Raw genomic sequence first — 27931 nt, 5'->3', positions numbered from 1 at the left:
GGTAAACACTAAAGAGATTACAATGGTCAGAAAATGAATTGTAACATGTTCACCAGGCAGTTATTTATGCTAGTACTGGCTAAACAAATACCAAACATATGTCCCCAAAAGTATCTGTTGACTGAAGTCCATTTTCGGAAGGTACTTGTAAGTGGAGCTTAAGCATTTTAACACTAATCCTCTCATTTAATTCTGAAAAGTGCTTTTAGAAATATATCTTCCTGTGTTTTATAATTAACCACTGAGTAGTAAAATGAACTCTTGCTTCCATATATCACTTTTTATCTTTAAGGATACCAAAGAGAATAGCACCCTAATCTAACCAACTGAGTTCAAAAATCACAGTTTCTGTGAAGTAAAATTGCTGTGATATTGCAATTCCTGTGAACCTTTTTCTGGTTCTGGTGGCTGTTTTGGGAAGGGGGAGGAGTCAAACTAATATGTGATTTCCCTCCCCCTTCCTGTTCTCTCAGGTCAATAGTTGTAAGAACTTACCTTAAAACTTGTGGCATTTCTATCATGGGGAAATTGTTGGTTGCCATTTCTGTGGCCAGGTTTCCTCAATTAGAATTCTGTATTCAAACCCTGTGTTCACTGAGTCCCATTTCCGTCAAGTGTGATGCAGCACCTGAACTGTTAACTAGGAAGCTAGTTGTGTGTGTTGTCACCACAAGTAGAAAAAAAGTCTTAGAAACACTGAATGAACAAAATGCCACTCATTTATTCCCTATTTGTCTATCAATTTTAATCAAAGCAGCTAGAGTTAAGAAGCCCCAAAACCGATTCTCCTGGCAATTTCCTTTCCTACAACATCTTCTCTTTGTAGTATGTTACTTCCTGCTCCAGATAAAGTAGATGGATTTGTGTATTACTGTCATAGACAACCACATTTCTATGGAAATAGCAGAAACTCTTGAGGCCTGTAATTCTATCTAATTGCCATCCTGTTTTGCTCCACCTGGATTCACCAATTCTTGAATTATTTTTCCTAGTTCCTCTGCATCGTGCAAACAGTTACATTCATAGTCTGAAATCCCTTTGCAAACAAATTATGATGTTGAATCTTTTATAGAATGCCTTGAACAGGGAAACAAAGATATACCATAAATCAGTGGTTGTAACCCACCACAACTGGAAGGAAGAAGGGCATCCCCCCCTTAAGGGGAGTGGCCCTGCAACAATGGTGCTATAGTGATCACAGTTGCAGCATGACTTAGGGGCTTCTTATTATTCTTGGGGGCACACCAACCTCCTGAGAGATTCAGGGAGCCTGTGGATGGCTCCACAGGGTCCCCCAAGCCTCAAAAAATAACAATAGCTACCCACTTCTGGTTTCGCATTCTGCGTGCATCCATGTGCTCCCCCCCCCCAAGAGGCCTGTGCTGCATTTGGTAAGTATAAACCCCCCCTTTTGTTTCTGGCAGGAATGCGAGCCTGGTGATCACATTGTTGCCATCACCCCTTCCCTGCGAATACTTATTAGTTCCTGACTTCTCTGTAGACGCTTGGGAACCACTGCCATAAGGCTATAGTGAATGCAACATAAATGGTTCAGGGACTGTGCTACAACAGTCGTAATAATATTTGGCATATAAGTTGATTGGAGAGAGAGATTTTAACAGTTGAGAGACGTAGTAATAAAGTAGACTGCATGCTTGGTGGCAGTCCCAACCACACATACTGTTGGCTGTTCATTGAGACCCAATTCAACAATTGCTTTCTGTCTGCGATTGGAACCTACACTGCAGGAAGTAGATTATAGCATGTTTTTCCTATAACAGGAAAGACAGCCAGATAGCCATGAAAACTAAACTTTTGGTTCATTAGTCTAGAGTGAGAACAAATTGAGAGGATGAATTTTTACATGGCTCTAAAAGGATTGTTGATCATAGCAGACAAACTGAAACTGCTCAAACCAGGTAGAGTATGTTCTGTTCTTGGTTTAAAGAAGAAATCAAACATTTTGTCAACATTTTGAAAAGTTAGACCATCTTAATTGTGCAGAAAAGTAAGTAGACCATGGTACAGATGGAGTGGTTAAAAGAAAAAGAAATTGAAAAGAATATTGATTTTATATTGTTTTAAGTGTTTAAAATAGTAGCATACCCAAAGATACATTCGTGATGATGATCAAGCAGTCATATATTTTCAGGACCATGGTGCTGGAGTTTTGATTATTTAAATAGAACTGTACACAAGTAGTAATGCAGGCAGGGGAATGACAGTTTCACGTTCCTAAATGTTAGCATCAAATTTTGGTTGTGAGTCAGGCTTTGGTTAGGGAGTGCATATGAATAGCTTAGGCAGGTGTGCCAACTTGTTCCTGTTGCTGGAAGGGGTGGATCTGGGCACGGTTCCCCCTGCACTAACTTAGTTTTAGCCTGGGTTACTGCTACTCATTTCATGAAGGACTATATTTTAAAAACGGTCAGGAACTTCATTTTGAATAGAATGCAGCAGTGAGAGTTCTGACTGGAGCTTATCTTGTGAAGCATGTAACTTCATTGTTCTACCGATTGTACTGGTTTCTGATCTTAAGAACATAAGAAGATCCCTGCTGGATCAGGCCATAGGCCCATCTAGTCCAGCTTCCTGTGTCTCACAGTGGCCCACCAGATGCTTTGGGGAGCACATAAGGCAACAAGAGACCTGCATCCTGGTACCCTCTCTTGCATCTGGCTCAGTTTAAAATGCTGGTTATTACCTTTAAAAGTAATAAGCCTAGATACTTTATGGACCATTTCCACATATGTGAATGAACCTGCCCACTTGGATTATCAGGAGCGGCCCCTCTTCTTCATGGTGGGATGCAGCCTGCTAAACCAGTAGTTTCCAAACATTTTAGCATTGGGATAAAATAAAAAATTTCGCTACCAGCCTCTGTCTATAGTGGTGATTGGACAGTGCCTCCCCAAGTAGCAGATGTTTTAACCCTTGTTGTACTTAGCCTAATCTGCCTTGTCAGTTTCACAACGCACCAAAAATTGGGTCATGACACACAGTGGTTTCCACACTTTGGGAACCGCTGTGCTAAGTTCCTGGGAGATCCATTTGACTCTGTTGAAATGTATCAATCATTATATAGTATAGTTCAGGGGTGTCAAACATAAGGCCTGTGGGGCAGATGTGCAATCCTCAGGAGCACTTTATCTGGCCTCAGGCTGTTGAACTGTGCTGAGGTTTCACTGCTTGAAAGGGCAACCCACGTGATAATTAGAGTCTCCCATTCTTGAAAATATGTTCAATGTTGGCATATTTTCTCTTCTGTTATTTGCAGTTAATGAATTCCTAAGTGAGAAACAAATGCTTATTTCTGCTCATGACATCACTTCCAGGCCTCAGAAGGCATCATGAATGCAATTTAGCTCACTGTATGAAATGAGTTTGACACCCCTGATATAGTCCTAACCCTGTGTCCGTCTGTCTGTCCATCCATTCCAGTAATCTCACTGATCTCATGTGGCACCCTAATTCTCTAGTTGGGTTAGATTTTCTCTTCACAAAGCATTTATGGTTTTAATACTGGATACTAATAATTTGAACATTATTTCAGCATTGTGCCTACCGTACTTCATTTTGTTCTAAGCAACTAATAAATTACAGGTTTTTTTTTGATCCAGTCCCTCCAAGTCCATAAAGTCACTTTACTTGGTATAAAATTCCAACATTCTTTCATAATTAAATCTGATTTAGAATGGTGATTTGGCCTGTCTGAATGCAAATGAATTATACCCAACCTCCAGATGGCTGGAAACATTTTCTCAGACAAATTTTGAAATTCTACTGCAAATACCAATGCCCATGAGAGGATGAGTAGTATATTTAGCAAACTACTTGCTGAGAAGGAGTTGTTGTTCTTTTTGGTGTGGTTAGCCATAAAGCTGCAATGTACATCTGGGATATTTTGTTTTGCGCTCATAAAAGCATTTATAGACATAACATATTATTGTTGCATTATAAATATTAGCTAGAACAACATGGCTCTACAAGAGAAGAGGTGTAGGTAAATCTAAACATATTTCTAGGGAAATGTCTGCTACTTCTATTCTCTCTTGCAATTAAGAGAATTAGAAATGTTCATGTTATGTGGTTTTTATACATCTAAATCTACATACACTCATGAGGGTGAAAAATTCTCATTTTTCCTCTAATCCCACTTTGATATGTGGTGGTGGTATTTGTTTTTGATAGATTAGTATTTGATGTGTTGTGCTCTTGAAATGCTACTCACCCCACTCTTTCACACTTGTGTCTCACACTGGCAGGTCACTCACTCTGCAGTGAGCAGGACAGCTGTGCTGAAACAACTCCAGAAGAGGCAGAAGTGCACATCCTTGAGTCCTCAGATGAGGCTGATAAAACAAGCAAGGTGTGAAATTTTCATTTTCACATTGTAAATAGCAAAAGCTCCAAGCTGGCATGCTGACTTCGCAACTGTATGTGATTATAGCATCTCTTCCAGGAGAATGTTGCTCTTGCTTTTAAGGTGTTTACAGATGATATGGAATGAAACCAATTAGATCCTTGATTACAGACCATTATCACCTGCTGAACTCACATGCCCCCACTTTGCCCATCACTGATACGTTGGTTGTTGTGTGGTACTAATGATCTTGAATGTTAAATACTTAAGTTTGTGCCAACCCTTTTCATTTTGTGATCCTGACTGAATGCTGCATCAGCTTGCTATATTTTCATTAAACCTTCATTTTCTATTCTTACAGCCCAATCCTGAGCTGCCCAGAGCGCCCAGGCTCAGCGGCACCGAAAAGGGCTGCTGCCGAATCCTGAGCCTCCCACGCTACCGCGGGAGGCTCCTTGGGAGAAGGGGACTTCCGTCCCCTTCCCCGAGTAAGGCAAGCAGCCCCGCAATGAGGCTACTCACTTTACTGCCAACTAAAAGGTTGGCGGTAGAGTAAAGGCACTTGTGTAGGACACGCAGCCCTGCACGAATGCCCTGTCCACCTCCTACCCGCCCCCTGGCATGCCTCCCACCTCCCCCCTCCCCCATGCCCCCATCCACACCCCGGCCTCCCATTCTGCAGCCTGGCATAGAGCCGTACCGCCAACCACAGGATTGGGCTCTTAATCTATGAAGTACAAAATTAGTGTTTTTTTAAAAAAATCTGTAACATAGTTTTCATAGTGGCATTGCACAGCGGCAGTCCAGACGCTTTTCCAAATGGGCACTCCCTCATTTGCCACCCCTGACCCCAAAGTAACATCATTGTTATGTTATGTGTGACATCATTGTCACTGCAATTAGTTCTGCGCCACCTCCTCCTTTCCCCCTTTGAAAAAAGGGGCGAAGAAGGAGGTGGCCCAGACTCCACCAGAGCTTTATTGTGCTGCTGGAAGCAGCACCCAGGAGGTGAGCACCACCCACCTCCTGGATGCAGCACTCACCTCCTGGGCTCCTCTTCCAGGAGCACCAAAAAACTTCAATGGAACTTTTTGTGCTGCTTCGTTGCAGTGTAAAAGGCTCCATCAAAGCTAGAAGCGGCACTCACCTTCTCCAGAATCAGAGGAGGTGAGCACCTGACCAGCTACCTGGCCGTTCTGAGGGCTCCCCTCTTCTCTCCCCCTTTCTTTAAAGGGGAGGAGAGGAGGGCAACCCTCAGACGCAGTCAGGAACTGCGCTGATAGTGGCTGCGGCAGCCACTGTTGGTATGGTTCCAGACCATGGAAGCAAACTGGTGGCGGGTGGAGTGGGTCGTGACACCACCCCCAAGCCGGGTGCAATGGGCATTTGCTCCCATTGCCCACCCTGCATATGCCACTGTCATTGTAAATGCCAAAATAATTCCAACCAATCTACCTTTGATTGAAGCTGAACTCCCTGATTTTATTAAACTGGCTGAATGAATGGACTGCTAATTGCATCTGATGAACTTGCCCATTTATTTTTGTGATTGCTCTCTGTGCAGTTTACTGCCTGTGGATAAGAGAGTTCTCTAAAGCAGTAGTTCTCACACATTTAGCACAGGGACCTACTTTTTAGAATGAGAATCTGTCAGGACCCACCAGAAGTGAAGTCACAACTGGAAGTGACTACATCAAGCAGGAACATTTTTAACAATCCTAGGCTGTAGTTCTACCTACGCTTACCCAGGAGTAAGTTCTATCATTGTTGAAAGAAATATACATAGTAGCTTGTTAAAAATACAGGTCTGTAACATTTCTCCAAATGCAGTTGCATACCATGGTAGCATCAAGTTAATATATTAAAAGTAAATTATTGAAATGAATGGGGACGCACCTGAAATTGACTCACAACCCACCTAGTGGGTCCCGACCCACAGTTTGAGAAACACTGCTATAACGCTACATGCAAAAATATAAGATAACATTCAAAGTACATGCATTTCAAATGATAAAGAAACTCTGAATATTTGATTTTTTTTAACTGAACCTCAGTTTTTTTTTTAATGATTGCCTTTTTTTTTAAACTGAACCTCAGTAATTTGTTGTAATTCAGAATTTTCCTGGTAATCAGTAACAGGATAAGTAGATCCAAGAACCCTTGACATCTTCTGTGTTCCTACTTGTGTTCATTTACCCATCCATTTTTGTTAACTAGAAATTCTGTTTGAGGATAGCTTTGCACACAAGTAACTCCCTGGAGCACACAAACAGAATACATATATGTCCATTAACTAGAGGCAGGAGCTGCGCCTGGTAGTGTGCCACAGCATATCCACGTAGCAAAAAATGTGTTTGTGCTTGTTGCATATGGAAACCCCTTCATGAAAATTATATCAGAAACTCATCCTGTGAGGGGAGGCGCTGAGTCATGAAATGATCCACAATTTACATTGTTAAGTTATCATAGTGGAAAGGAAGGAAAAAGCTCTTGGCCTCCTATTTCCTGACCCTTTGTCAGTCAAGCCTGTAGCCCTTCCGTTGATAGATAGATAGTGGAAGTCATGAAGGAGAAGGAATTCACAAGCATGAAACAGCTTCTAGGGCTCAGAGGCAAGAGTTTGTATGTCATGCTGGCTGTTGGAAATTTGTACCCTGGCTTCCTGCAGAACCAATTATAGTAAGTGATGCTGTATTTTTTCTTCTTTGTCTTTCTTGAAAAAGGAAGAAGGGATGTATTAGCCTGTTGATGCATATAGATTTTAAAATGTTAATGCTTGGTCTGTACTGCATTGGTATGAGGTCAGAAAATTATGCCTCATTTTTTAAAATGTAGGTGTTGGTTATCAAATTGAAATATACTTTGGTGCTTTTGGTGTTTGTGCAATATTTAGCTTCCTAAGTTTTGCTGTGTGTGTGTTTCCTTTTCTGGTGCATATCTTTTCCATCAGTTCTTTTTCTTTTTTTAAAGATGAAAATGAAAAAAAAATGCAGTGGCTTAGTGATCATCAGCTCAAATGTATGAAGCAGGACATGCATCTTTCATGAGCAACTTGCTTAAACTAGCTAGCTCATTAATAGTCACTAGGTTTGACTGTAATAACCTTTCCAGTGTTTATAGTCTCTTCATCATCAGGTAGGATGATACAATAAGAAATGAAAATTTAATTTGGGATATAAATGACACAATGTTAATGACATTGATTTGTGTCAATGAAAAATGGCATACTAATGTAACACACAAAGAAGTGCATGGTATATTTTTTAAGGGAGACAAAATGTTTAATTCGTTCTGGCTTTTTGTTATATCCATGTGAATGATAATTTACTAAACTAATTATAAATTAATTTACTAAAAATTTACTAGAATGTTTACTTTAAAGTGGATACATGTTTTGATTTGAATAGTTCTATATCATGCTGTATTGTGATAGCATTCAGCAATGTTCCAGAGAGAGAGAGAGAGAGAGAGATAGATTCTTCTGTGTTTTTATAGACTGTTTTTTAGCGTTTTTAGACTGTTCAGCAACAAATGAAAAATCCTACGACACGAATTAGTTGTTAACTTGGAAGGAAGATGTGCTTGGAAACTGGCTGTTCAGCTTTATTCCGATCTCCTTTGTTAACATTATACTTCTGTTGGTCTGTTTTAATAGCTTAACAACTGCAGCGATGATATCTTGCTTTTGTACGTATGCCATGTTCATTCTTAAATTAGCCTCTCTGCATAAAAATATTATACAGATTGTATCAGTAGGCTCCATGGGAAATTCTTGCTGATAAGTCCCTCAAAGTTACTAGCACGACCCCGCCTTCCCCGTTATTAGTCTCTCTGTTCCACATCTGTCAGTGTTATTCATTTATTGCTTTCAAAATCTCAGCTTTGCATATTTTTCCTTCTTGCCCCTGAGAAGTTGGTATTTGAAAACCTACAAATCAGTTATCAGAAATCTGATATTTGCAATCATAAAGGTCTGCTTGGATCATATTTCTATCAAATCTATCAGATCATATCACTGTAGTGGTATTCATCATTATGCAGAGCCTGAATATGGGGGAAATGATTTACAAAGTAGTCTTAAACATTTTGTATTGCTTGTCTTGATCTGCAGTAAAATGGCAACAACCCAACAAAGAATAAATCTGATTTTGATGGTTTATTAGCCAATGGCTATTTAAACAGAATCATTCTGCCCCATTTGGCAACAAAAATTATTGGAGGTATATTTGGAGAGAGAAAGGGTTTGTTTTTTTAAGTAAAATGTACCACCTCTTTCTACCCATATCCACGACTGCAGTTCAGTGATGCAAAGGTGAGAATATCTGATAATTGATATATCCTGAAGGAAGAAAAACAGAACAAAACTACAGAACTACTGGATACTGTTCTCCTTTTCTCTAAGTTAAGGCAGTTGTTCCTTTATATTGAAGCTAGTTGTGTTCTGTTCAAGATAGCACAGAGTTATGCACGCATTTCAATTATTATTTTGCACTTATTTTCCGCCACTCATTTTAATACCAGTGAAAATGTGTTAAGATGAATGTATGCCCTTACATTCTTTTCCCACGTACAAATTATTTTTCTTGGAAAAAGTGTCTTCCCCAGTTTTCTCTAAAGATGTTGGCTTTCAGATGTTTCCCAGTTGGCAAGCTGCTTTATTTCTGACATTTTAGTATTCCCCAGCAGTACAGGTTGTAGCCAATCAGCTTCCTTTGAACCGCAGGCAATAGGCATTTATTTTCCACTGGGGATTTTGCTTCTTCCTTTCAAGATTAAGCTGTCCTTGCTCAATTCTTTTTCGAAAGCTCTTTGAAAGGGAGAATTAAGAACTGATTCTGCAGCTTATATCTGAGAATTTCATTCTTGTTGACTCTGAGTGTGTGAAGACTGAAGTAGAGGAATACAAGAGAAATACAGTAGCTGTTCTTCCTTGTTCAACAGCAGGAAGGTATCCAGCAGCCTGAACTACTGTGACTTGGAATGAGAAAAGATTTTCATGTGTATTTGAGTATATGTGGTTAAGTGGGTCAAGAAATCTGGATTTGGGTTACTGAAAAGGGTGAATAATGGAATTATCAGTGCAGCATCGTTTTGATGATGTCAGTTCTTTGGAGAGTTAAACATTAATCCAGAAAAAAAGGCACTGAAAGATCTTCTGATTCTTCTCAGCATATGCATCATTTGGTGAGATCTACCATATAGCACAAATAATGGGAGAATGTTTTGTTGCTTTACTCTAACCTATTCTTGCCAGTCTTTCCAAAGAACAATAAAATGTCATGTAAGATAGGCTCTTGGCACTTGCAAAGCCTACCAGGTTTTATTTTAAAACATACTCTGAGCATTTTCTGTCTGCTTTGTCTTCTGGAAACTATCTTACATCTTGCAGTTGTGCTAAATACTTGTGGATGAGAATATGTCAGTAACTGGCATCTCAGGACTAGGAATTTAAGCCTCCTCTTTTATAGTGACATCTGAACAGCATCTCTGATCTATTGCCTAGTCATATGTGAATTTTCTGAAGAGATGCTGATGCAGCATTTGGTACATGCCACCCAAGCAATTTTTTGCTGGCATAGCAGTTTTCAGGATTGGGCTTTTTAATGCAATTTATTTAAACTATGTATAGGTCTTTAGGAATCAGTCATTTGTAATCTATGTAAGTGCGCAATTCTAACCAACTTTCCTGCACTGACCTAGCCGCAATGTAGCCCCAAGGTAAGGTAACAAATATGTCCTTACCGTGAGAAGGCCCACTTGACTGCCTCCCCACTGCACAGTGCAGTATACACCACATTGGCATAGGTATGTCAGTGCTGGGAAGTTGGTTAGGAATGTGCCCTAATTCACATCTGTCACCTTTGCTTTAAAAGTACACAGCAACTTGAAATTTTTTAAATACAGGAAATGTTGATTGTAGTTCAATTTGAACATTTCACTATGGCCATCATGGTGGCACTATTTGTTCTTGAAATAATAATCAATTATATGTGTTTTCTTGATTTCAAAGAGTACAGAACAGGTTGCTGCTTTTTGTCGCAGTCTTCATGAGATGAATCCATCCGACTCAAGTGTGAATTCTCAGGAATTTACTGGGCCTCAGCAAGCCACTACCAGGCAACTAACTGATGCGGATAAATTGCGCAAGGTTATTTGTGAACTCCTTGAAACAGAGCGCACATATGTCAAGGTAAGTGGCTGCTTTAGGGAAATGCTTATTAGTCTTATGTACTAATAAGCATTTCTACTGTACATTGTAGAGCTTGTATCGCTTCTCAAAAGCCTGACAGGGCATGGCCTTTTTCTTACTGCCTGTGCATGCCAGGCCTGAGAGTAGGGGTCCCTTAGCTGGGGCAAAGGAACAAACAGGTGTCTGGTCAGGCAAAAGGTCAGGTTGTGGAATGGAGACAACCTTGGTCATCTTGGTGGATGACCTGCATTAGGAAGCAGATATAAGGAGAGCATCCTTGTTGGTTCTACTAGACTTTTAAGTGACTTTCAATTCACCTGTCATTGTATTTTTCTGGATCTCCTTCCCAGGATCGGACTTGAGGCACTGTTTTGTAGTGATTCTGGTCTGTCCTGGATGGTAAATTCCAGAAGGTTGCATATATATATATATATATATATATATATATATATATATATATATATATATATATATATATATATATATATATATATATATATGAAACTGAGGAAGGGGGTGTCATCTGGGAGAGTTGTGTGTCACCAATATGCAGATGAGACCCTGCTCTGTCCTTTTTGTCATTAGCCAAGAAGACTGTGAAATTCCAGAATCAACATCTGGAATCAGTGATAGACTGAATGAGGGCTAATAAGCTGAAGTATAGTATCCAGATTGCAAGAAACAATGCTTCTGCTATATTCTACTTTAGTCAAGACCCAACTGAAATATTGTATCTAGTTCTGGATGCTGCAGTTTAAGATGAATATTGACAAATTGGAGCAAGTGGATGGAGACAATATCCTGTGACAAAGGGTTGAAGGAATTGGGCATGTTTAGTTTTGAAAACAGACATTGAAGAAGTCACACAGTAATTATCTATACATATCTGAGGAGTTTCAATCCTGTTGGGCTCATCTGCAGGTGGAACTAGTGTTCTGCTAGCAGATACTGCCTTATGGCAGCTGCAAAATCCTCTCCTGCAGCATATGAAGCTGTGTGCTGCCAGAATGCTGGCAGAGAGGCTGGAGTGGCCCCACCAGGGCCTCTGAGAGGAATTTTATCAGGGGGTATGAAGTTGCTTTGGGACTCTTTGCAAAGGGGGAGGAATGAAACAGAGTGGGGGAGGATGGTGATGAGCGAGCAAAATGGAGGCAGGGTGGAAGGGAGGGTGGAGACAGTTGGATAAGTCTTTGGAGCCCAAGTCTACCCAGCCATGTGGCATCGGCAACTAGATACAGTAATATGGAAAAATCAAACACACTCTTAGGTCTTTCCAAAATCTTTGAAATATAGAAAATCATGCAGAAAATTAGTATCATTATATTTAGGCTCACACTAGAATGGTAAGGGTCCTGTGCATACCACAATTTGCTTCTGCAGCAGCTGTAGTCTTGCAGCTGTGTCTCTGAGCTCCTCTACACTCCTTCATGGTAAGCAGAACCACAAGCCAAGGAGTTACTGTAGCAGGCCAGTTTCCTCCCAGATTTGACACTGTGTTAAGGAGTGTCGTGTATGTATTCCTTGGCCCAGCATATATGGCTTGCCAATAGCTGCAGCTGCAAGCTCGTGGTAGTATCCCCAGCAACCCTTGTGAGCAACAAGTCTGAGCAGATAGGAAAATGTAATATTCTAGGAAATTTCTGGGCCCCCTCCATTGGCTCCTGAGACTCCTTTTTGATCCTGGGTCCAGGTACAAAGTTACCCCTTTACTCCCCTCCCCTAGGCCCCACATATGGTGGCGGATCAGAGAAGACCCACCAATCTAGATTGGCTGTCAGGAAGGAGAGAGCAGGGGCAGGGCAGAATGGAGCAATGACTGGGAGCAAGGAGGAGGGCGGATGGGGTCCAGGAAGGGGATGGGTTCAACAGTAGCAGGGTTTACTGAAACCAAATCCCTTTCTTGGACTCGAGCCTCCGACCCTAGTCCACGTGGACCAGATCTACTGGCACAGGTCTGAATAGATCTATCTGAACCCTAGTGGCTTACCCCTGGGTAAGGGAATAAATGTTTCCTCTGGGACTGCCTCCCCTGCAGGATGCAGCACATGCTCTGGCAGCACAGCTACATCAAGAGGAGGAATGGGCTAGGATTAGGCCATTGGTGTTGCAGTGAATCACAAGCTGAACATGAGCCAGCTGTGTGATGAAACTGCAAAGGAGACTACCTGCAGAGAATGGGATAGAGAGTTGTATATGGAAGTGTTCTCCCTTTCCTTTCTTCCTGAATTTTTCTTACCTTGATGAGAGCAGGGCTGTCTTTCCTAGAGGTGGGTGGGGCATTTAGATAAAACCAACCATTGAGTAGCCAAACTGTCCAGTAAATTAGGGTCCTTTATTGTGGTTAAGGGTGGGTTGGATTGTTTAGTTAGGGAGTGTAGTTATGTGTGTGGAAGGTGGAATAAGAAGAAATGCATTGCTGAGGGGGTGGTGGAGTGTGGTATTGTTGGGGGTAGCTTTCTTCAGAGATGTATTGGAGGGGAAGCACAGTTCTTCCATAGAGAGGGTAACAGGTCAAGGATAATATGGTGGTGAGGTTTGGGCTGGCTATTATAGGAGAAAGAGGATTCATCATAGGCAGACTGTCCCTCTTTCTTGCCTCCTCCCACCAATTCTGGTGTAGCTGTTGACCCTAGTGGCAAAGGTGTCACTATGGTTATATAACTGCAGTTTGGGCAGAAATGGCTGGGAGACTTCAGTGTTCACAGCGGGGCCCCTGGTGGAGGTGCATCTTAGGATATGATGGCCACCAGGGGCCTGTCTCAGTTGACTGTTACTAATTCAGCTCTCTTAAATAGTGATAAGTGTATTTTGACATTAAATAGGAACTACAGTGTCTTTATTTTGATTTCAATGTTTGTATTTTATGAGATGTTATTCTGTAGCTTTGTTACCCAGAACTGATTTTTATAACTTTGAGCGCAATGCAGAGTGCTCTTTGGGCCAGCGCAAGTCCCTTTCACAGACCTGAGACTGTTGCAAATGTGCCATAAGGCAAGTCTGCAATGACTTGGGAGTTGGCAAGGCCGGTGCAAGGATGTGCACTGGACCACGGAGGCCACATCTGGCCTCCATGGTGCCATGGGAAGGTAAGGTTGTGCTGGCCAAGGGCAGTTGGCGTGGGGAGAGGGCGGAACTGGGGCAATTCGGGGTGGGAGAGGGGGGAGGGCTGGTGGGTGGACCACGGCCTCTAGCACTTAGGCTGGATGCAGCCTGAAGAGCCAGTCTGCCTGTTCGAACGCAGGTTAAGATTGGGCTGCCTATCCCTTGGTGAAAGAATTGCCTGCTTCGGGGATGACACATCATAGAAGCCATTGCCCTGAAAACTGGGTGGTAGGGAATATGAGGATGCACGTGCTGTAGGAGATGGTTTTTCTCTATATCACTGGAAGTAGTCATTGTATTTCACTGAAGAAAAATGTAAGGAGTACTGCCATGTTGAGTAACACCAGCACCTGTTTGACTAGGTCAAGATTCTGTTTGTAGATAAGGGCCAGCAGAGGGAAGTTCCAAAGGGCTCAGGTTCTCAATATCTTTTTCATATCCTTTCACATCTTTTTCATATCCAGCAGATACTCTGAGGATGTAGTTTCTGGAAAGTGCTACTAAAGTCATGTTCTTTCACTTCTAGGACTTAAACTGTCTAATGGAGCGATATCTGAAACCTTTACAAAAGGAAATTTTCCTCACTCAGGAAGAGGTATAGTTTCTGCCTTAACCTTTTCAAGATATTGTTCAAGAATGTTTGAAATTAACAAAAGATGCTATAGGCTCTAACTTTTAAATCGTCAAATGGATTTTTCAACATTATGGAATAAATATCCATTTTCAGAGGCAAAATTTGTTTAGTTAAAAGGCTTTGTGAACTGAGTGGTCAAAATAAACTGCTGACATGCAGAAGTCCCAAAATGTAAGGATAACGTTTGGTCCGATGTGTAGCAGAATCTGAGGAAAACAATTTCAATATATATTTTTTCTCTTTATCAGCTTGATGTTCTTTTTGGAAACTTGACTGAAATGGTGGCATTTCAAGTAGAATTCCTGAAAACTCTTGAAGATGGGGTGAGGTTGGTCCCAGATCTGGAAAAGCTTGAAAAAGTTGACCAATTTAAAGTAAGCTTTTAAGTTTCTGCTGAAGAACATAATAAGAACAGTTTCACATAATCACTGTAATCTGAACAACTCTTTTCTAGCCTTCTTTTGAACCATCGCTTGTTGGTAAGGTTTTAGATGGAGTGTGAATTTCTAAAAACTATACCACTTCTGTGTTGCTATAATTAATGCCACTTCAGTCAACTGATAATTGCAGTATCTGTTAAGTAAGGCATACAAGGTTACGTATATTGTATGTTCAAGATCACACTTGCAGTTTTGTTGAGGAACAGCTAGCAATAGAAATATCATTGTATAAGTCTTTAGTTCAGGTAAGCCTAATGTACCACTTCTGGAAAAATCAAATCACTGGGGAGATGCTTATGAACTGTTAGCTGCACTCTGTCTACTCTTTATTTTTTTAAAAAAAAAAACCTGCTTGCTTATTATCCTTTTTATGTTACCAGAAATTGCATATAATTTAAAAGGGAGAAAAGCAAAGCTAATTTTTTTTAAATGGCAAAGAAACATAATCAGAAGCATTGAAAATGGCTTAAGTATTGCATTAGATAGAGGCATTACTATATGAGGATACAGCCAAACAAACAGCCACTAAACAGAGGCCACTAAACAGAGGCCACTAAACAGCCACCGGGTAGATGGGACTCGTCAGCCTGGGAAGGCAGCTCATCTGAGAGAAGGAAAACTCTGATCCCAAACCTCCACTGCCTTGTGGCTACATCCAGTTGTGGAAAAGGCTTCAGGAGTCAACCTTGAGGCAAAATCCGGAGCAGGAGTCCCTGAGGCAGTTCATGACTGAACACAGTCATGTTCTGGCAACTCCTGCGACGCCGCTGGAACCAACCGTATTGGCCTCTGCCTTTCCATTCGACCATTTCAGCGACGTGGAGAGAGGGGATTTGCTGCATGGGTAACAGCCTATCCTCCATACCTACTTTACCCAGGCTTCATGCACAGGAGAGGACACTCTGTTCCAGAACCACCATTCAGAGCGTGACACCATAGTCTTCCGAGACTGAAGGATGCCAACTACTATATGAGGATGTGAGCACATTCCATAATTTTGGTTAATTTTTTAAAAGTGCAGTATATATATATACAAAGCATTTCCTCATCTGACCTTAATAAGAGCTCAGGACTGTATGGTAACTGAACTCCAGGTATAGGTTTCATCTAGGACTGTGCATTAAATAAATTATAAGTTCTGTCTAGCTGTAGTTGCCTCTTCTTCATGCAACTCTCTGAATAAGAATGTAAGAAGAGCTCTGCTAGATCAGACAAAAGGCCCGTCAAGTCCAGCATCTTGTTTCCAACAGCGGCTACTCAAATGCTTCCAGAAAGCCCAGAAGCAGGACATGAAGGCAACACCCACTGTTGATCCCTGGCAATTGGTCAGTTCAGTGGCATCTTACTTCTGGGCATGGAGTCTGTGCCCAGCCAGAAAGCTTCCATTTTTCCTTTAGAGCAGGGCCCACAGTGCACCAAGAAAAGCATCTCAGGTGTAGTCCTGTACCACCCTGCGCCTCCTGTTGTTGTGCCCAATCTTTGTAGAAATGCATGCCAGGCAGCTGCTTCTGCTGCTGATTGCCCCAGAGGGCTCTGTGTCCCAATTTCTGGGGGGAAACGGCTGCCTGGCACAAGATCAGGCACAATGATGGGAGGCAGCAGAGTAGAACGGTAAGGCTTTGCCACCCCCCTGCCACCCCCAAGAGGCTTTACTTGGTGCACCAGATCAGACCCACAGGTTGTAGTTTGGAGGCCCCTGCTTTAGAGGAGCGCATTCTGCATTGAGACCCATCCCTCCTCCCAAAATAGAAAGGATCACCTGTCTCTAGAAACGGGGAAATTGAGCAAATACTATGATTGTTTTTTATTAGTCCTTTAAAAAAATTTCCTTTATTACTGAATAATAAAAGAATAATACAGTTACTAAACAAAATAGCAAACACAGAAAGAAAAAATAAAGAAAAGGAAAAAGAAAGGGTTGTGTGTGTGTAATATGTAAATGTACAAATAAACATAACCATGTATAAAATGGATATTAGTGAAGAATCAATACATAAATTTCTAGAAAAGAGTTTCCAAATATCCAGAAACTTACCCTCATGAAGTTGTCTTCTATTTACTAATCATATACTTCACAGCTGGCACTGTGAATTCACAGTGAAAATGCTTTTTTGAAAAGAAGAGAAGCACTAGTGGCCCTTTCAGTCACACAATCAAAGTGTTTACAATAGAAATGTACTAAGTGGAGTCCAGTCTGCACTTACTGCAGAAGTCTGTGCATGTTGACTTGGAAGAAAGTCCTACTGTCTTCACTGGGTCTTAATCACTAGTAAGTTTAATTAGGATTGCAGTCTAAGTGGGTGTTTTTTCTTTTCTCCTGTAATCCTAGAATAAATCCCAGCCAGTTGGAAAGCCTAGGTGTTCCTAGTATTCTGAAATGAACGAATACAGCCCTTTCTGTAGTTGTGCAGTCTCAAAAGCTCTAGTCGTACCACACAGAGAGTGTTTATTTTAAGCTGTGTATTTTTAAAAAGTTGTGATGACATTTCTTGAATTCATGCAATTTCTCATACAGAAAACTGACTAAAATAATACTAATTTGCATTATTTTGATCCTAGAAAGTGTTGTTTTCCTTGGGTGGGTCCTTTCTGTACTACGCAGACCGTTTCAAACTGTACAGTGCCTTCTGCGCCAGCCACACAAAGGTTCCAAAAGTACTTGTGAAAGGTAAAAGCTGTGTGAGTGCACTGTGTGTGTGTGTGTGTGTGCGTGTGTGTGTTTTCCAAACGTCTTCTGGCTTTTTTAAGTTTTAAGTGCTTTGCCATCTGTAGAGTCTGATGTAGAATCATTGTGGCAACCTGAAGACTTATGGACCGAGCTGCTTATTTGAATACACAATTGTCAATAAAATAAAATAAGTGGAAAAAAATAGAGGCTAAGCGAGGTTCAGGTGCTGATTGTGTTTCTCCCTAAAAACATGAGCTTTTGATAATCAAGGATGTATTGCAGCATTAAATACCTGATGGCAAAAAACTGGAACAGAACCTGCTGTTAATTTGGTGAGAATGTACCATATATACTTGCAAATGTTTAAACAGTTAAGCCTCAAAATTGACCCTGAAAACATGGTTGACTTTACATGTGTCAGTATAGTAAGTAAAGCTTCTAAGAGCAGCTGCTTAGTGAGGTGGAGGTGGGACTGAGCTGAGAAGCAGGACTCAGGGAGGTGACAGAGAAAAGGAGTAATTTTACATACCATTAATTATTCAGAAGCAGCAACAAAAAAAGGTAGCCATTTTAGCTTCTTCTCCAAATAGGAAGAGGTGAAGGCGCTTATGGGAATTGTTGTCTGTATGAGGGCTACAGCTATGGAAGTGGAGCACTGTACAGACATGTGCCGTTTAACTACCGGGATGCAGACGGGCATCCCTGTCGTCAAGCAGGGCTTGGCACTATGTGAAGCCTCCAAAGACAAGGGGAAACTTTGCTCCCCTTGCCTTTGGAGGCTTTTCTGAGCCTCCCAGAGGCAGTGCGCATCTGCCTCTGCGAGACTCTGGGAAACCGGAAATCGCATCTCTTGCATGATTCGGGGATTCCGAGCCTCTGGGAAGCTCAGAAAAACTTCTGGAGGTGAGGGGAGCAGAGCTCCCCTCAGCTTTGGAGTCTTGGAGGATGCAACCTCCTGACCAGCAGTGGCCATCACATGTGTAACCTGTTGCTGGCCAGATGGTCATTAAGGGGCACACACTTATACTCCTCACAAAGCCTACAGCTCCCAGAAGCACCCTCTTCTCCCTCCCTATTTGGAAAAGAATGTAAAATGGTTTTTTTTATATTGGTTTTTGGTGCTGCCTCAGAACAGTTCCTGATAAGTTGTTTCCAAAGAATTTCACATACCCCTAAGTTTTGCCCTCGACTTATTCACGGGTCATAGGAAATTTCATGATTTTTTTTGCTCAAAAGTTGCCCTCAACTTATCTCTGAGATCAACTTATACTCAAGTGCCTATGGTATATGTATATGCCTGCTGTGTGAATGTATGTGGGTTACAGTGGCTGCACACCAAAATAATCAAATATTGTGATTCAAAAGATGCTTTTCTTGTATTTTTCATATGGTGCTTTTCCTCTTTTACACCACCCCCTTCTTTACTTGTACCATCCCAGTGTATGCTATTTGAGCCGATGTACAGGCCCAACATAATATAGATCGTTCTGGTGCCCATTTTCTCCATGTTGGATCTTTAGTCTTGATTTCTATGTACTTCCTGAGCTTCTCTGCCTCATCATTCCAGTTCTGGTTAATATGTTATTTGAATGTCATGTTCCTTGCCTTGTTCAGCTGTTCTTAATCTGAGGGTGCTCTAAACAAGTACAGGGCTAATGGGAACACACTATCTAGCCATGTCCCCAGGACCAGTGTGATCATTAGGCACATCCCTTGCTCTTATGTTCAGTGCTTGTTCAGGGGTGGGAAATGGAGGCACAGCTTTGGAATGCTGGGGAGCATGGCTAGCTGGTGAAAATATCCCTTCTCCTTGAATCTATTTCCTGTGAACCTGTTCCTTTTGTACCTGGGTACAGTATACAGTTCTTGAACATCTGAAAAATCCTTGCGTGCTGACTACTGCTTAATGTTTATCTCCATGCTAATATTAGTTTTATTGTAAATTGGTATATTGTAGACCACTTTGAGCAACGTCTGGCAGAGAAACCAAGAATGATGAAAAATGAATCTAGAATTTTTTAAATATTAAAAGTCAATTGTTTTCATCATGCCTTAATAATTCTTTTTTCTCTTTGATCATCCAGCCAAGACTGATACAGCATTTAAGGCTTTCTTAGATGCTCAGAATCCTAGACGACAACACTCATCAACATTAGAGTCGTATCTCATCAAGCCTATCCAGAGGATACTGAAGTATCCTCTTCTGCTGAAAGAACTTTTTGCCCTCACTGATGCAGAGAGTGAGGAACATTATCATCTTGATGGTAAGCTACTATTCTGCTTGAAGATAAAACAGCTTGTGCTGTTCCTTGCTCTTCCAGAACCACTTCATGTGTTACAACAAAAGATGAGTCCTGAATTTCATTTCTATCAAAGTTCAACCACATCTGAAACATCTGGAGGATATTCATACACATGCAAAGTGGTAAAAATGCACTTGGACCTCTCAGTTGGCGTGGAAGAGTGAAGGGATGTTTCGTTGCAAATTTTCAGATATGAGAATGCCCTTCAAACAGCACAGAAAAGATGTGATCAACCCAAACTGGAAATGGAGGGGCCCATTTTTGCTGTAACATGTAAAGCAATCCTAAAATACTGTTTGTCCCATCTTTGTTCCCACTGGAGTGACATGATAAAAATGAAATGTATACAGTAGTTGTCTGGAGATAGCTGCACTGTAATCTGTGTTCTTCATAAGCCACATCCAGCTTCAGTGCACTCCTTCACTTTGGTTGCTGTGGTCTAAAGAACCAAATGAGAGGAAAACACAAGAGAAAAGAACCTGCCTTCATCCTAGCTAACATGACCTGTTGGTCATTCATGACAGATGTGGTATTGCAAGTCACAAACACATGGCAGATTATTTAAATGGTCTTTTAAAAGCATGCACAGACAATATTCTTTTTAAAAAAATTAATATGAATTGTTCAGCACATAGTAATATAATCATGTATTTTTGCATTAATTGTTTACTGTTTTCTTGCTTTTCTTCCAGTGGCCATAAAAACAATGAACAAGGTTGCCAGCCATATTAATGAAATGCAGAAGATCCATGAAGAATATGGTGCTGTGTTTGACCAGCTCATCGCAGAACAAACTGGAGACAAAAAAGAGGTAGAGATCTATTGTTTAAAAATTCTTGTATCATTGTGATTTAGGTATGTACCATTTTACTTCTCTTACTAATACTGTTTCTGTCTCTTGCACTCTCTAACAAAGCATAAATGGTGTGTAAACAATCTGGGAGCAGGCCTCTGCGAAATGGATATAAATTTTTGCCTATGTTGGTATATTATAGGACCATCCATTTTATGTACATGCACATTCAAGTCCATCAGAGTTTGGGGTCTTTTGAGTGAAGGGGTTGTCTTCTCCTAAAGGACTTCTGTGATTAGAAATAATTTTAACACAAGGATAGCAACATTGACAGCTGACGGTCTGTTCATAAAATCTTAGTTGATAAATTGTATAATTTATTAAATTTATGTATGATTAATCCCATGAGTTCTGAAGAAAAAGAACATAAAAAGCCAATGCCTTAAAAATAACAGCAACAGGTTACACAGAGCTTGGGAAGAACTCCCCACCCAAATTACTGTTATCTGACATCCTCAGTCCTCTGACCTCTGTGATCACCATCACTATAGCTGTCTCGTCCCTTCTTTTTCCTTCTCACATCTTTCTCTCTCCAGTTAGTGCCAAGTTCAGGAGCTGTCTCCTTCCTTCCTTCCTGGGACTAGCTGGTGCTCAGTGCAGGAGCTGCTATTGCTTTCCATCACTGCATCTCTGCCTCTTTCATCCTTGGCCCATGGGGCAGGGGACTGTGCATGAGGCAATCACAGCTCACATACTGAACACTGGCTGGTGCTGGGAAAGCACATCGCTGAGGAGGCAGCTGTTGCTGAGAAGAGATGTCACCATAGCTCAGTACTCATAGGGATATTGTAAGGTGACCTAGATTTGCATGTTGAGAGCAGTTTTAATTATTTTAAAGATGTTTGATTGGCTTGTTTATCAGTTGAAGTTGCAGCTCTACTTAGCGCTGTAGCTTAAGATGCTCCACAAGCCATTTGGATGTAGAGTATCAGGATGTTGTATGAAACTCAAACTGATCTAGAGATAGTGTTTAGGCGCTCCTTCAACCATCTCTTCTACTTATGGATTTCACTGTAGGAAAATGGCAAGAGATGCATAGTTGAATCCTAACTTTCAGAAGTCAACACACACTGAATTGCCATCTTTCAATTTTGAAGCTCCCTTGTGCAAATTGCATCAGATGTTCGCACATCTGGTCCCTTGAGCCATTCAACACCTAAGCTGCAATGTTTGGTTGATTTAAGGGCCCAATCCTATCCAGCATAGGAGCAGTGGCTCCAAATGGCGGCTGCTGCATTTCTAGAGGTCTCCTTAAGGGAAGGGGACATTCGTTCCTTGACCCCAAATAAAGCCCTGTGCCTGCTGGTGCAGGCTTGAGCAACCCAGTTTTGGGCTTCCAAGCCTGACACAGGGGATGGGATTTGGAGGAGGAGGAGGAGGCCTCTACTGGTCCAACCCCTCCTGGGCCTGTCCTACCACCTTTCCACCCTTCCCTCACCCTGAGTCCTCCCGCCACCCTCCACATGCCCCTGTGCTGCTTGAGGTTTACATCTGCTTTGCTGGCAGCCAGGATCGATCTGTGTGTGTTGATGAGGTGGCATAGGCCTCCCCTCTGGTGCTGCTTGCTGTCTGGGTGGCACAAATGTGTCTTACTGTGAGTTTGCAACATTCACTGCTGGCGCTGGGGCTGCAGTGCCAGCAACTTAAGATTGGGCTGTCCTTTGTTAGATTAATCAACTAAACACTTTTGATTCACCTAAAAGTTGCCCCAGTTTTAAAAATATGGGGCAGGAAATTTTTAAAAATATGATTAATAGAAATATTTATAAAAACTGCAGATACCAAGTATCAACTTTAGAGGCTCTCTGACTTCTGTCTTGCAGAGAAAGGAATGCATCTTTTAGGACAATACCTGCTACAGAACGCAGTCATCATCTAGAAGCAAAACAAGTCTGCTTTATTTTTAAATGTTCACCCTGTATTTTTAAAAGATTTGACCTGCTTCCTGTTTTGTGGCTGGCAGGTTGCAGATCTTTCGATGGGAGACCTACTTTTGCATACCACCGTCATTTGGCTGAACCCACCTGCATCACTTGGGAAGTGGAAGAAGGAACCTGAATTGGCAGCATTTGGTATGTACTTCCTTTCAGAATGAAAGCAAAACATATTGTTTCACTTAGAACTTAAGTAAAACATGTAAGTATTATTTTCAGGGACGCATCCACAGGAGAGAGTGTCCTACCCTTCCAGGTTAGTGTTTTAGGACTTAATAGGATGTGCAGGCAGAAGTACTAAAAAAAGTAGCATTTCTTGTGACAAAGGAATTCTTTGACAAAGATTAGTTCTGCTGCTGTGTGGAATGCAGTAGGTAGGGAAACCTGGTTAGCATGGACATTAGATAGTGGCTTGTTGGGTTCAGTTGCACTGATTATTTGCACTAGCCAATCCATTCCTGAAAATTACCCTCTTTTCATGTGACTCCTATAAATTTAGAAACTACAGAGCTGCCCTATTTATGCTGCAGACTAGAATTCCACTAAAATTGCTGAGCATTATTGTTGAAATAAACTGCAAAAATCTTGCATAATCTGGTTAGGAGTTTTTTTTTACTAAGCTATTCTTTTTCCTTTTTTCCCAACAACACACCACCACTTCAAATGTTCTTATTTTCAATACTGGCAAAAAATCAATTTTTAAATATCCTTCCTCAGCTGTCAGTGGGAGTTTGTTGCGCTGCCAGTTAGCTCCTCCTTTCTTCTCAATGTAGATCTGTCTGGGTTATTGGCCTACATTTAGCTTTTTAGGAAATGTTGATATTCCATCTTTCCCTAAGCATAGCACAGAAGAAATTGCCTGCAGATGAAACTAGGAACACATGTCAATTTAAACAGATTAGCAATACGGATTACTTTGAAAAAGCTCTCTGAAGTATACATATTGGCCTTGTAACTTACGTGTATTTTAAAACTCTGAATTTTGCCTCTTTAAGTCTATGATTTTTAGACTATGAGCTAATATTTGTATCTTTTCCTTAATCACTAAAAACGTGCTAAAAGTACTTATGTGCTAATTGTTCAAGTACTTACTCTTGAACAATCCTCTTCAAATGAATGAAATGTCTCCAAAAATAAGCAGTTTGAGGATAGATTGTTAAAAGGCCTGTAAGACTTTTAATGTCAAATTGTAAACCACTACACTTGCACAATAAAGTATAAACTATTCATGATTGCTCAAATAATTATAAGATTATTCCTTTCTTTTGCCAATATGTATTTTTAAAGAACAGGTACACTTTGAAGATGGACCATCCATATTAAACCTATTAAACCCATCTTAAAGTGGTGTCACATCTTTTCTGCATCTATAAGAAAAAGGAAATGCATTCCTCAGCAGAACTGTTCTTAAGACAAGTGCAGGAACATTGTGTTAGCACAGCATTTTTGGATCATGTGTTTCATTTTTGTTGCCGCTTTTGTGTGTTTCTGGGTGAAACATAGTTAACCATATGTTGCTGGGTAGAAAATGTAAACAATTATTTATCTTTAGAATGTTTTAATGTCATATCCTAAATATTTGATTGACATGGCCAGGGATGGACTTGGCTGTCTGAGTACATGGGATAGTTGCTTGGGAATGCATCTCCTCAGTATTCCCCCCTCCTTTGCAATAGTGGTTGATGTCGTTTATACTCTGTTTCATTTTCTCTCATTTTGGAATTTGTTTACATATGGAAGGATGAGAAAAATTATTGACTTCCTATATGTTTTGGTCTTTTTCTAGTATTCAAAACTGCTGTGGTTCTTGTATACAAAGATGGCTCCAAGCAGAAGAAAAAACTGGTAAGTTTTGTCATTTTTACAAGAACAGAAAGGGGACTAGAATTAATCTGTTTTGACCATATGGGAGGGAGGAAGAGAGAGGTCAAGCTGTCAATAAAGTTTGAAGCAATGATCCTTAGCAGTGAACCTCAATGTATGATTGCAGGGGACAGGCAGACTTCACCAGGGAGACTAAAGGTGGAACCTTAGTATCCACTGCTCTGAATCACCACTGATACCTAGATCCACCTTTATATGCCGTATAACAAGGAAAAAAGCACCAAAATCCAATTTCCCACCTTTATGCTGTTAAATAAATTATAATTTCATTCCACTAGGCTCCATTATGCACCCCATCTAGTGGCTGAATGTGGTATAGAGTCTATACAAATACATTCTCAGGTGACAATGGAGGAGCAAGAAACCTGGAAGTGGGTCTTTAAAGCAATTTTCCCACTAATTTGTTATTCACTGATTTTTTTTTTAATCCACTTGGGGTTCCAGAACAGAACCCCAGTGGATAAAGAGGCACAACCTGCATTTGATAATCTGTATCTCTACATATTCTACTTCTTTAGTTAAAATGGTACCGGAAGCTGTTTAACTGTCATAGCTCAGCCCATGTTACAGAGGACATCTAAATATATGTAAAAAACTTTCTCTATTTAGTTAAAGACTATAACAAGTTTATATTAAAAAGAAAAACAAGTTTTGCAATCAACTGTATACAGAAGTTATTCCAAGGCAGCCAGCTTGTTTCACATGTTACAATACAATATTTAGATAGAAAGCAGACCTCAGTGTTTAACTGGCAGGGCTGAGCAGACTTTAAGTCACTATGAGTTCCGTGATTAGGTGCAAAAATATAACAACTCCATTACAAAACAAAGCAAGTGGCTTCTGGTTTACACTTCAAGCTTTGTACTGAAAGTTCATCATCTCTGTGCAGTGCGTAGGGCAGTTCCTCTGTTCAGCAGAGGAAATATAATTGTCATTGACAAGTATGCAAGAGGACCTGTGAAGCTCTGAATTCATTGTCATCCTGTAACTTTTCTTATGGAGTGGGAAGGGTTACAGTATCTTTTGGAGTGAGACAAGCTAGCTTTTCTTGATATTTGAGGATCTTCCATACACCTCTGTTATGAAATAATCAGCATTGCCTATAAGCACTGTTCATTTTTTTTTCATTCTTATCTAGGGTGGATCGCATAGGGCTTCAATTTATGAAGACTCAGACCCATTCCGTTTCCGCCACATGATTCCTTTGGATGCTCTGCAAGTTCGAGCACTGGCAAGTGCAGGTAGTGTAGACATGATTTTATTTGTATTTGGGTCTATATTTTATTTTGGAACATTTGCAGTAAAACCACTTCCAGTAACACTGTTTCATTATAGTACTCTTCATTCTGGGTGTAATTTTTACAATGATATAAAAAAGAGATGGTTAAAATTTAAAAAAAAAATGTTCAAAAGTCTCTCACAATGCTTACATGTGAGCAAAGGCCAGCCTTTAAGCCATTTCTGCCCAACGTTGCATATACGCAACAGCGACCAAATGTGTACACCTGTGGGCTGGGCAAAAATTGGTTAACTGTATCATCATGTGGTTAATGTAAGTGTGCCTTGGATCTTAGAAACAATTACTGCTGAATGTATGATGACTAAACACGATTTTGCTTTACATGTTCTATTTCAGGTAATGTGTTATATTTCACAGTTTCAGATTGTGAGCCCTTTGAGATGGGGAACCATGTATTTTTTTTCCTCCCGTATGAGCTTATTAGTTGAGAGGCAGTATACTTTGATACTCTGATGGTCCATCTTCATTGGCAATCTTCCCAGTGTGGCCCACAGTTGCTCCATGTTTTTTGGTCTAGTGCGACTGTTGTCCAGTGTGACAGTCCCTGTTGTTGAAATGACCTGGAAAAGGTATCTGACCAGCGAGTAACCAGTTGGCCAGGGGTTCTTTTGACTTAGAGGCAGTATACAATTAATAATAGTTTTCCTAATCTCTTTTAATTACTGTGAACGGCCTTGTTGACGGTCTTTTTTTAAAGCATGATTTTCTTTCTGTATTTCTACTCTGCTTCTCATCTCTGAAAATAGAAATATATTCTTGAAACACCTTTTCATTTGTAACATATGGAACAATAGCATAAACCTCCCTCTGCTGGACTGTATTTCTAACATGGGGGTTTGAAGTTAGTTTGGGCTGGCATTGTCATTAATCTGATTCTTTCCTGACTGTTTTCTTGTTGCGGAGAAAAAATTGAGATTCTAAGACATTTTTAAAAGAAGTGTATGAAACAAGTATTTCTCATACAAGCTCTGGTGTGCTGTTCTGTTCTGCTGGTGTGCACAGTATGGGGCTAAACTGAAAGGACTGTTCACTACTGTGAAATGAATCTTACAGAACAGCTGGAAATCTAATATCAAGCAGAGAAATTGCATGTCACTTAACAGCAAGGTCCTGTAGGTCTGTGGCTAGTGAGGCTACAGTTTTTGTCTGTATTGGTCTATAACATGGTATGAGGGCTCTCAAGTACAATTTGTGTCTACAGAATCCTTGAAGCACAGAATAAGCAATAAGAGAACAATGTATATATTTTTCCTTACCCCTCCATAAGTCTCTTGATCACCAGTGAGTCTCCCTCAGACTAGCTCTTTAGCTGACACAAGTCTGAGGAGACAGGGAGGGTGTGTTGGCTGTTACCAGAGGGAATGGCATCTGGTGCAAGTTGCCTGTGCCATATGCCAACCCTTCTTGCCACCAACATGCTTCCCACCACCTGTTCTGCCCTCTCTGCTGACTCAGATTTGTCAGTAGGTGCTCCTTTCCCCATCACTGTGTGCAGGGCCTCTCCAACAGTGTTCTGGAAGCATGTGGTTTTGCATGCTGCTGGAGCTCCATTTGCAACAACCATAAAGTAGTTACCACTGCTGGAATGCTAGTTCCGGCAGCAGAGGTGCTCAACAGGATTGCTCTGTCAATTTTGTAAGCTTGAAAACAGTGTATTAGGTGAATTTTGATGGAGTTCTTCACAACAGCACCAGCCACTATCAGGAATGTGTGTGACTGGCATGGAGGTGTTGCATGAGATGGAGCTATTTGATGTGGTACAAAGCTTTTACTCATTATGGTCACTGCACAGTTAGCATTATGTAAAAGCATGTTCCAGCAGCCTTATTATGGCTGCAGTAATATTTGAAGCAGTTATAAATTTATTAAACAGATGTTCACAACTGCAGATTACTATAGGTTATTCAGTCATTATGCTTGTGTACTATAGTAAATAAAGGACAGCTAGAAGTAGCTCTTATCAGAAAATGTTCTTATCTCTATTTCTAGATGCAGAGACTAATTCTGTCTGCGAGATAGTTCATGTGAAATCAGAGTCTGAAGGCAGGCCGGAGAGGTCATTTCATCTTTGTTGTAGGTAAGAAGGTTTTGGATGTCTTTAAAAACAAGGCTTATGCCAACGTTAGTAATAAAGCTAGACAGGAGTCAGAAAGACATTTCTCTTCTCTGACTTACTGTGCAGCATTAAAGTCTCTCAGCTTATGTTACCAATTTGTAAAACTAGAATATGTGCCCATATCACAGGATTCCTGTGAATGTA

General features: G+C 40.8%; 1 protein-coding gene across 4 annotated transcripts in view; it reads left to right on the top strand.

Moving 5' to 3' along the window:
* Positions 1-27931, top strand: part of TIAM1 (TIAM Rac1 associated GEF 1) — a 139079-nt gene that overhangs the window by 105313 nt on the left and 5835 nt on the right. Inside the window, exons 1-12 of one of the 4 annotated variants that reach the window (XM_066621634.1) lie at positions 1847-1919; positions 4266-4369; positions 10374-10553; positions 14182-14250; positions 14538-14663; positions 17289-17397; positions 19482-19661; positions 20393-20511; positions 22517-22625; positions 24274-24332; positions 25510-25612; positions 27661-27748. In XM_066621634.1, coding sequence (XP_066477731.1) covers positions 1853-1919; positions 4266-4369; positions 10374-10553; positions 14182-14250; positions 14538-14663; positions 17289-17397; positions 19482-19661; positions 20393-20511; positions 22517-22625; positions 24274-24332; positions 25510-25612; positions 27661-27748 — 1313 coding nt within the window. In that variant the 5' untranslated portion in view covers positions 1847-1852. Of the gene's footprint in view, positions 1-1846; positions 1920-4265; positions 4370-6965; positions 7043-9228; positions 9312-10373; positions 10554-14181; positions 14251-14537; positions 14664-17288; positions 17398-19481; positions 19662-20392; positions 20512-22516; positions 22626-24273; positions 24333-25509; positions 25613-27660; positions 27749-27931 lie in introns of those variants that run through there. The other 3 variants (XM_066621633.1, XM_066621635.1, XM_066621636.1) reach the window with 3 other exon arrangements.

The sequence above is a fragment of the Tiliqua scincoides genome, chromosome 3 (assembly GCF_035046505.1).
Source record: "Tiliqua scincoides isolate rTilSci1 chromosome 3, rTilSci1.hap2, whole genome shotgun sequence".
NCBI classification, from domain to species: domain Eukaryota; kingdom Metazoa; phylum Chordata; class Lepidosauria; order Squamata; family Scincidae; genus Tiliqua; species Tiliqua scincoides.
This window is presented reverse-complemented; position numbering and strand designations above follow the sequence as displayed.